At 52.2% G+C, this 9682-nt stretch overlaps 1 protein-coding gene across 1 annotated transcript; it reads left to right on the top strand.

Moving 5' to 3' along the window:
* On the top strand, window positions 1–3633 carry PRG3 (proteoglycan 3, pro eosinophil major basic protein 2). The gene is made up of 5 exons (XM_060157699.1): window positions 1–187; window positions 617–930; window positions 1618–1746; window positions 2562–2676; window positions 3478–3633. Exons 1-5 carry the CDS (start codon window positions 127–129, stop codon window positions 3534–3536), a joined length of 678 nt encoding a protein of 225 aa, XP_060013682.1. The 5' UTR covers window positions 1–126; the 3' UTR covers window positions 3537–3633.
* Window positions 3634–9682: the final 6049 nt, after the last annotated feature.

The raw sequence follows: 9682 nt of genomic DNA on the forward strand, positions 1-9682 counted from the left end.
TTTGCCCTTTAATCCACCAGTTAAGCAAACACTGCATCTCCACTGTGTGCCGGGGCCGTGCAGACACGTGAGAAGTCCCCAAGGAGGGAAGGTGAAGTTGTGTGCCCGTCACAAGACTGAAGGGATATGAAATGCTCCCTGCTTCTGCCCCTTCTCCTGCTGGGGACAGTTTCTGCTCTTTATCTGGGTAAGTCCTCCTCTTCCCTCCTCATCCATTTTTCTCTTTTCTCTTCTTTCCTGCATCTGTTTTTGCTCTTGTGGGCCAGGGCCACAGCCTCCCCTCTTCAGTTGACCCAGCCCACCTCTAGTTAGATTTCTCCTGGACTCAGAACTGTGACCTGAACTTTCCTGAAGGAAAAACACCCACCTGTGAAGATGAGGGCTTCTCACAGGTGCTGCCTCGCACTCCCAAAATACCCCACATGCGGTGTCAGCCAGGTTCTCATGCCTTTGGGTGTGTGATGCAAGAATTCTGGCTTGCCCAACCCCCAAGGGGTCCTTCCAGTCTTGGTTCCAGATGGTGTCCCTAGGAAGGCTGAGTGGGGCCAGCAGAGCTGTCCGTGGTCCTGGAAGAACAGAGAGCCCGGCCTGATGGCAGGTTACCTCTTCTTTCCAGAGAATGATGCCTCCCATCTGGGCAGCAGAGAGACACAGGCTGACCTGGGCCAGGATCTGGAAGGTTCGGGGGAACAGGAGGGAGAGCTGGCCCTGAATTATGGAGCGCTTGAATCAGAGGGAGAGGACGCTGTGGCTTCCAGCTATCAAGATGCGTTTGAGGATGAGGGGGCCATGGAGTCAGACCCAGCTGCCCTGGACAAGGATTTGCAGTGCCCTAAGGAAGAGGACACAGTTCAGCTTCCAGGCAGCCCTGGGTGCAAGACCTGCCGCTTCCTGGTGGTGCGGACCCCGAGCAAGTTTTGGGATGCTCAGGTAAATGGCAGGGAGGCTACTATGGGGGACCAGGTGGAGGAGACAAGAGTGGAGCCAAACTTCTGTTCCCTATCATTTGGACTAATGGCTCTCCAGGCCGAGTATGCATCAGAGTCTCCTAGAAGTCTCGTTAAAACACAGATTTCTGGGCCCCATCTCCTCAATTTCTGATTTAGCAAGTCTGGGGCTTAAGAGTTTGCATTTATAACAAATTCACAGGTGGTTATATTGTCGGTCGGGAGACCGCACTTTGAGAACCACTAGCTTAGATAAAAAGCCTTGGTATAAGATATGCCTGTGCTAAATGCTGGCTTTGCTTGTCGCCAGCCATTTTATTTGGGCAAGTCGCTTCACCTCTCAGGGCTCCTGTATCTTCATTTGTAAAATGGAGGTGTATGGTACCACCTCTTAGAGTTGTGGTGAGGATTTAAATAATACATGGAAAGTATTTAGAATAGTCCCTGGGTCATTGTAAACGCTCAGGGAATGGTGGCTGTAGTTATTCTGAGTATTATTATTCTTTTCTGCAAGAAGTTCCTGACACCAGATAAAGGAACAAGAGACGGGATTCAGGGGGGCAATAGATCCCTGATTTCTGACTTGGAAAGGGATGAGGGGGTCTCTCCTGGAGACTCAGGGACTTGAGAGAGAACAGTGGATTTTCTACCCCACCTCTTCTCTCTGCAGGATACATGCAGGAGGTGCTACCAAGGCAACCTCGTCTCCATCCACAACTACAGTTTCAACTATCGCATCCAGTGCGGGGTCAGTAGCATTAACCAAGGACAGGTCTGGATTGGAGGCTACAAGTGCTGGGTAAGCGAGGGGCCAACTCCCAGGTACACGAAGGTCTTTCTGATTGCCTCAAGGGACCACCTGCTGGCATTAAGACTCATCCAGCAGCTGAAGCTGGCTCATACCGGCTTAGGAGAACTGATGATTGGGTGCCTCTCTTCCTAACTCCATGTTCAGTGGCTTCATGCTTGTAGCTTGAAAGCTGCCATGGTGGATGTATTTACACCAAGGAAATTGACAATTATTACAAATCAGGTTTCTTTCTTCCCTCTAGCCTCTCACCTTCCCCCAAAGCTGGTTGTTAAACGTTTACCAGCACACTCCTGGCATCAGGAGATAGATTCTATATCTAGTTTGGTCCCTTACGAGCTGAATGACTACCTCCAAATTTCAGTTTCCCCATCTCTAAAGTGGGGTCCTTCTCTCAGAGTGGCCTTGGGATTGTGAACAAATAAGGGCCATTATATTTGCTACTCAAGTGTGGTTCACGGACCAGCAGCATCAACATCACCCGGTAGCTCATTAGACATGCACGATCTTGGGCCCCGTCCCAGAACTCCTGAATCAGAATCTGCGTTTTTCACTAGATCCCTAGGAGATCTGTGTGCACAGTGAAGTTTGAGAAGTGTGATAGCCGGAAGTGATGCTTGCTCTTCCATTGTCATTGCCTGCGAACCCTCAGGGATGGGTCTCAACGGTATCCTAGCCAGGTGGGCAGTGAGAGGAGATTATATATACAGTGTTCAGGAAGGGATACTCAGTGGGCTTTCCGGAGACCCAGAATCTGTCTGTCTCTCTGGACCTCCGCCCTCTGACCCAGCCTCTCTCTTCTCTAGTTCACGTGGGGCAACAATTTTCGCTGGACTAATGGCAGTAGCTGGAACTTTAGTTACTGGGCCTCAGAGCAACCTCGGAATGGGTGTGGCCGTTGTGTGGCCCTGCACACCAAAGGTGAGGGGGCCCGGGCACCAGGACAAGGGGAAGGGGTGGCAAGGTGGACTCACACACATGTCCCTTTGAGCTGCCTGAACACACCTCCCCAAACCCACACCCTCCCTCCAACTGGAGAACCAATGTCCCTGTCTGTGAGGAGGGCTGATAGGTAGGGATGCCTCAGAGCAAAACCAGGTGATGAGGCTCCCGGTACAGGGGCTAGATGGGGACTCCCCATCCTCCCAGGCAAAGCTAGGCTCAGGGCCTGGGGACTCCTTTCCTTCCTCTGATATGATGGCGACAAGGAGTGAATATGGGACAGATGGGAGGAACAGATGTGAATGTAAAATGTGGATGACGGATGAGGTGAAGATGCGGGAATTAAGGATGGCTGACTTTGCCTGCTTTGAACAGCACGGCTGCCAGATGTGAGGGAACTTATTACAGTGGCTGGACCATACGGGTTAGAGTAAGATGGCTGAGATTCACACCCCAGCTTTGCCACTTGCCAGCTGAGACACGGGCAAGTTATCACTCCCACTAAGCCTCAGTTTCCTCATCTGTGAAACGGGAGTGATGATAGCACCGACCTCTTGGAGAGTCATTGTGAGAATTAAACGATAGCCCATGTAAAGCACTTAGCACATTGCCTCTGCAAGGGAAGAGATCAATGGCTAGTCCGGATGTGTGGGAAACCTGTGGCCATCGGATCATGACTACGGCAGGCAAAGATGACATATGAGGTGCCTGAGGAGGGGACGAGGGAGCACAGGCCACACTCAGGTAGGCAGCTGACATCACTGTGCTCTCTACCGCTAGGGGGTCGGTGGCAACGAGCTCCATGCAAAAGACGTCTGCCCTTCGTCTGCGCCTTCTAAGCCAGAGGCACGGAGATCCTCCCTTCACGCCCTCCTGGTGGCCTCTGTCCTACCCTTGGCACTTGTCCCCAGCATCTCCGGATCATAAAGTCAGACTTCCAACAGCATCTCCTGACTCTTGTTTCTTCATTGAGCACTTCAGAGGAGTTGGACTCTGGGTTGGAAAATCCTGGAAGCATTCACTCCGGTTTCGTGGGGAGTGGGGTGGGACTTTGAGGAAAGTAAAAGATGTTGGAGTAGGGCGCCGGATCGGGGCGGGGGTGTGGGGGGGTGCGGGGCGCCGGGGTGTGTCTGCAGCGCCACCTGGGGGCGGAGCGCGTACCGGGCGGCGGTCCTTTTCGTTCCGGCTCTGAGGATTCCCCCCACCCCACCCCGCGCGCCCCACCTGCCCCAGGTCCAGGGAGGAAGAACTCCTTTGGTGAGGGGGTGGGGAACTGACCCTGTTGCTCTGTTTGGATTCTGTAAGGTGTGCGGGGCGGGGTGGGAGTGGCGGCTTTCCAAAATGGAGGCTCTGTGGCCGATTCAAGAATTGGATGGACCATTGAGGTCCCAGCTGGGGTAACCACGTAGGGGGGAAGAGAAAGTGGTCTCTCGGGGCAGCCGGCTTCTCGAGACCTGTGTCTTTTTCACTTATGATAATGGCCCCTATTTTCCACTCTCCCAGCCACCTGTGTGTGAGTTCAGAGGCCCCAACTTCTTCTGAGATAGTTCCCCACCCCATTCCCAGGAGGGTGGCTGTCCTCCTCACTGGGCCCCGAATCCTTCATCACCTCCCCGGTCCCCAGCCTATCCCCCCTCCCTAGAGGGGCCGCATTCTCAGGAGGGAGCTGCCCCTCATCCCAGGGCCTTTTTAAAAAAAAAAATATTTTTTTTTAACTTTTATTTTTGGCTGAGTTGGGTCTTCGTTGCTGCGCGAGGCCGTTCTCTGGTTGCAGCGAGCAGGGGCTACTCTTCATTGCGGTGCGCGGGCTTCTCAGGCTCTAGGCGCGTGGGCTTCAGTAGTTGTGGCACACGAGCTCTAGAACGCAGGCTCAGTAGTTGTGGCGCACGGGCTTAGTTGCCCTGCGGCATGTGGGATCTTCCCAGGCCAGAGCTCGAACCCGTGTGCCCTGCATTGGCCGGCAGGTTCTTAACCACTGCGCCAACAGGGAAGCCCCTCATCCCAGGGCCTTGGGGCCAAAGTCGGGGCATCTGTAGCTGTGTGGCTCCAATGCTGGTTCTACAGTCCCAGGTCTCCTCTGCTTCTCCCATTTTCTCAGACCCTGGGGACATTGAGAGAGAACACCGTTGCTGCTCTTAACTTTGTTCCAGGCTGGGCTCCAGGAAGGATCTGGGCTTGATGAAGCGAGAAACTCAGACTGGAAACTGGGTATTCAGAGGACAGAGAGCCCCGGGTTGTAAGAGAGAGAGAGGGATAGAAAGAGAGACTTCTTGGGGGTGTAGTTCTACATGGGGCACAGGGAGTATGTACAAGTATTTCTGGGGGCGCACACATACCCGTGTGTATATGGATCTTGGTGTGTACAAGAGTCAGTCTTTGGATACCTGTGTGTATGTGAATCTATATTTGTAAATATGCATAAATCTGTGTGTGAGTCAGCGTGTATTTATGTGTTGTGCGCACGTTTTATAATCTCTATTTATGGATATGCCTGTATGTCCGTGTCCATCTTTGAGTGTGTGTATCTGTGTAGCTTTGTACCTTATACTCCTGAATCTGTATATGCATACATATGTGTGTACCGCTGTGTCTTTGGCCAGTATCTTTGGGAGTATGTGTACATGTCAGTGTGTCTGAGCATACCTGTGTACAGGTCTACCTTTGTGCATGTATGTGTGTGTGTATCTGTACAGCTATCTGATGAAATGCGGAGTTTTTTTTTTTTAATAGACCTTTATTGGAGTTTACTTGCTTCACAATACTGCGTTAGTTTCTGTTGTACACCAAAGTGACTCAGTCATATGCATACATATGTCCCCATATCCCCTTCCTCATGAGCCTCCCTCCCACCATCCCTATCCCACCCCTCTAGGTCATCGTAAATCACTGAGCTGATCTCCCTGTGCTATGCGGCTACTTCCCACTAGCTAACTATTTTACATTCGGTAGTGTATATATGTCGCTACTACTCTCACTTAGCCCCAGCTTCCCCCTCCCACCCCATGTCATCAAGTCCATTCTCTATGTCTACATCTTTTTTTTTTTTGATTCCATATATATGTGCTAGCATACGGTATTTGTTTTTCTCTTTCTGACTTACTTCACTCTGTATGACAGACTCTAGGTCCATCCACCTCACTACAAATAACTCAATTTCATTTCTTTTCATGGCTGAGTAATATCCCATGGTATATATGTGCCACGTCTTCTTCATCCATTCATGTGTCAATGGACACTTAGGTTGCTTCCACGTCCTGGCTATCGTATAGTGCCGCAATGAACACTGTGGTACATGAGTCTTTTTGAACTATGGTTTTCTCAGGGTATATGCCCAGTAGTGGGATTGCTGGGTCATATGGTAGTTCTGTTTTTAGTTTTTTAAGGAACCTCCATACTGTTCTCCATAGTGGTTGTAGCAATTTACATTCCCACCAGATGTGGAGTTTTTGGAACAGAAAATCCAGTTTTGCCAGATGTGCTTTGTTTCTAAAGATGCTGGAGTTGATGGAGCAGGACAGGATCGGAGAACCCCAGGGGAAGTGGCTGGTGGTGAAGCAGCAGGGTTGAGCCCCTCGAACATGAGCAGGGCTCTGGCAACGGGAGAAGGGGCCTTGATATTGCTATGAACCTCACCAGTGCTGGGCCCCGGGAACTGCCTCTAGGTGAGGCCTGTCCTCAGTAGACTCTATCCATCTGCCTTGGGTAGAGATTGGGTCAGGGAGCTCCTAATCACAGCATGTCAGCCTCCCCAAGGGCATGGAAGGGGAGCTGCGTTGAGGTCAGGCCCCTACCCACGTCCCCGCACTGTGTACTGCAACAAGCTAATCTTGATGCTGTGCTTCTCAAAGAAGCAGAAGCAGTGGGGGGTGGGAAGGATGAGCTCTGCACAGGTAGCTCTGGGACTGGTATTTCTGGGAATTGCTGAATGGCAAGCCCCCTCTTATCAGCCTCCACTTATCTCCTTGGTGGGGAATGGGCTCTAGCTAATCCCAGTAACCAAATATACTGCCAGCCAAGGCCAGAGGTAGAGGGAGGGAGGAGAAAGGGGTGGGGTAGGGTGGTGCTCAGACCCTTCCAGACTGAAGCTTGCTTGAGGCAGGCCAGGGTAGAAAAGATGTCCTTCAAATATCCAGTGCTGTCTGTTAGTGGGCCTCAGCTTCAACCATTATATATTCTTTCCTTTGGCTGTTTAAGGCCTTTCAGACTTGAAGCCCTTGATTAAAAAGCAAATATTCTTAGGACAAGAAACTCCTGAGTGTGTTGTCTATTAACACCTCTGGAAGATTGATTGGTAACTTGCCGAGAACAAGGTTTTGTGAGGAGGAACACAGAAGGGAAAAATGTGTGTAACTGTTAGTGTGCATGGGCGGGGGGTTGTGGAGAAGAAAAGCTATTAAAAAGGAGATAATGAAGCAGAGAGTGCTGTGCTCACAGTTTTCTCTTCCTGGGGACCTAGGAAGACTATATTCCCCAGTATTCCTTGCAGTAAACCTGGGCTCTGCAGCATGATACCGAGTCTGGCCAGTGCGATGTGGTTGGATGTGATATAAAGGCCAGACCTGGCCTTTATAGGATCCCCTGTGATCATCCATGATCCTCCAGTTCTCACTTTCCTTGCCACAGTGACCTGGGGGTCCATGTATCTCAGATGGCACAGCTGCCAGGTGGAAGGGGCTGACTGACCTACGTTGTTGTATTAAATCCTGAGATTTCACAATTAACTTGTTACTGCACCAAAATCTGCTTTGGCCTAACACACGTAGAAAAGAGGGTGCCAACAGATTTCTTAGTTTTTCCCAGGCAGATACGGCCCAGCAGTCAAGATCCCAGACTCTGGAGTCATAACGGTCTGGGTTCAAGTCCCAGCTCTACCACTTCAGTTTTAAAACCTTACTCAGCCTCAGTTTCTTCTCTAAAATAAGGGTTGAATGAAACAATGCCTGTCACACATTTAACTCATCGCTAAACGTTAGCTTTGATGCTGAGCTGTTAGGAATGAGCGTGGGTTTCAGGTCAAATGTCCGCGCATCGCAAATTTCTTCTTCTATTTCTAGGATTAACGACAAACCATGGCAAGCTTACCGGGGTTGGCGTGAGGGGTCACGTGATTATGTTGGTGATCGTGCTGAGTACACGTGACGCAGCGGAGGTGAGTTAGTTACTGGTATTACTACTGAGATCAGCCCTAAGTCTTGCACAGGGAGCCGTGACCTAGTTCAGCCGCGGGGAAGACAACATCGGGCTCACACGTCCAGGAGCTCAGGCTGGGGATGGGCTGGCAGTCTCAGGACGGGCTGATGCGCCCATAGGAGGACCACCCCAGTCTGGAGGAAGGGTCCCTGCGGGACAGAGCTGCCTCTGTCTCCTCCTCAGAGAGCATCCCTGTGACCCCAGCCTCAGCCCATCCTCCCGAGAGCTGGATTCACTGGGGCTCCTGGTGGGAGAGCTCAGCACTGCCTTCACTGATGTCTCTGCTGGTCAGATGTCTGGATGCTGCCTGATTCCCTAGGCCACCCATGGGGAGGTGGTACCCCATCCTCTTGAGGATGGGGCTGGGGGTGAAGGCAGAGTGGAGAAAGGGGTGATGGGCCTCATGTGGCGTCATCTCACCGCTTCCCTCCCTGGGGTGGGGGATCAGAGGGGTTGGGCCTTCCTGAACTACCCCCCAAGCTGCCCCGCGCCTTCTGTAGAGGGGCCAGCCCTCCATGTACAGTTAAGCTCGTCTCTGCTAAGGCCTGCGAGCCAACCTTTCCAAGGCATTTACCATGAAGCTAGTGAAACGTACACTCCAGGGCCACTCACCTGCCTGAGCCTCTTCTAATCCTAAAAGATGACCCACGTTGCATATGCTTCAGGCTTCATAAAACCTGGATCTGCTCCTGATCTCTGCCCTGGTGAGATTTCTGGGCCTCCACTGTGGAAGAGCCCAGAAGGGGAGGGGGCGTCGGGGCAAAGGAAAACGGGGTGGGCTTGGCGTGCTCTCAGCAGCCTTCCCAGCTGCCTGTTCCTTCCTCCTTCCCTGAGTGGCAGGACACCTGGTTCTCTTTGGGCCACTAACTGTGTGACACTGGACGAGTCATTTTCCCTCTCTGGCCTCAGTTTGCTCATCTGTAAACAAGAGAATCAGACAAGATGGTTCCTAAAGCCCCTTTGGTTTCTGCCATTAGAGGACCGACCACCTCATTAGGGCCCCGCGGGGACTGGCCTGCTGACCGGCTGCTCGCCGGGCGTTGGGTCTCACCGGACCTTTCCGTCAACGTGTTGGAAGAGACTTGCTGATCTCCTGGAACAGGGCACCAGGTTGGGGAATCCCGTCCCGCCCTGGGGGAGCCTAATGGGGCTCCCGGAGTGAGGGGCCTGGGATATGTATGAGCACGTGGGGGTCCCAGAGAAATGAGAATGGGCTCTTCTCTCGCCTGGGGAGAGGGAAGGAAGAATTCACTGACAGTTACGCCTCCTATTCCCTTCTGAATTTGGGACCCACCCAAGTCAGAGAGAGACCCCGCGCCCCAGTCCTACTGGTCTCCCCTAAAACGGGGCCTGCCTGCGTTCCTGGGGACAGCATGGGGCTTACTCTTGACTAAGCTGAAACTAATCACGGTCAAGGTGGAGGAGACTGAAGCAGCAGGGCAGACGCTCCCCGGGGGTTCATTCTTTTCTTGTGGGGTGTGGGCGGTGGAGTTAGGCAGACGTGGGTCCAAATCCCAGCTCTCTCGCTTCCTGGCTGGGTGGCCTGGGGCAAACGACTCAGTCTCTCTGAGCCTCAGTGTGTCTTCAAAATAGGGAAGCTAATATCTACCTCGTAGGATTATTCTAAGGATTAAATGAGATAATGTGTGTGAAAGTGTCTGGCATTTGGGAGGCCCTTGTGGCCACTAGTTATTCCTATTATTAGCTCTACTCTTCAGAAGGGGATGACTCATACCACTGCCCTGGGGGTTCTGGGAAGCACAGAGGGGTGAGGCGAGGGGTGAAGGTGAGACTG

This window comes from Lagenorhynchus albirostris, chromosome 9 (genome assembly GCF_949774975.1).
Source record: "Lagenorhynchus albirostris chromosome 9, mLagAlb1.1, whole genome shotgun sequence".
Taxonomy (NCBI): domain Eukaryota; kingdom Metazoa; phylum Chordata; class Mammalia; order Artiodactyla; family Delphinidae; genus Lagenorhynchus; species Lagenorhynchus albirostris.

What these genes read in the sequence shown, in the direction of transcription:
- PRG3 (XM_060157699.1), top strand. Translation starts at nt 127, where the DNA reads ATGAAATGCTCCCTGCTTCTGCCCCTTCTCCTGCTGGGGACAGTTTCT. An exon ending in GCAAGTTTTGGGATGCTCAG is followed by an intron (nt 931 to 1,617) that starts GTAAATGGCAGG and finishes TTCTCTCTGCAG; the next exon opens with GATACATGCAGGAGGTGCTA. An exon ending in TGTGGCCCTGCACACCAAAG is followed by an intron (nt 2,677 to 3,477) that starts GTGAGGGGGCCC and finishes CTCTACCGCTAG; the next exon opens with GGGGTCGGTGGCAACGAGCT.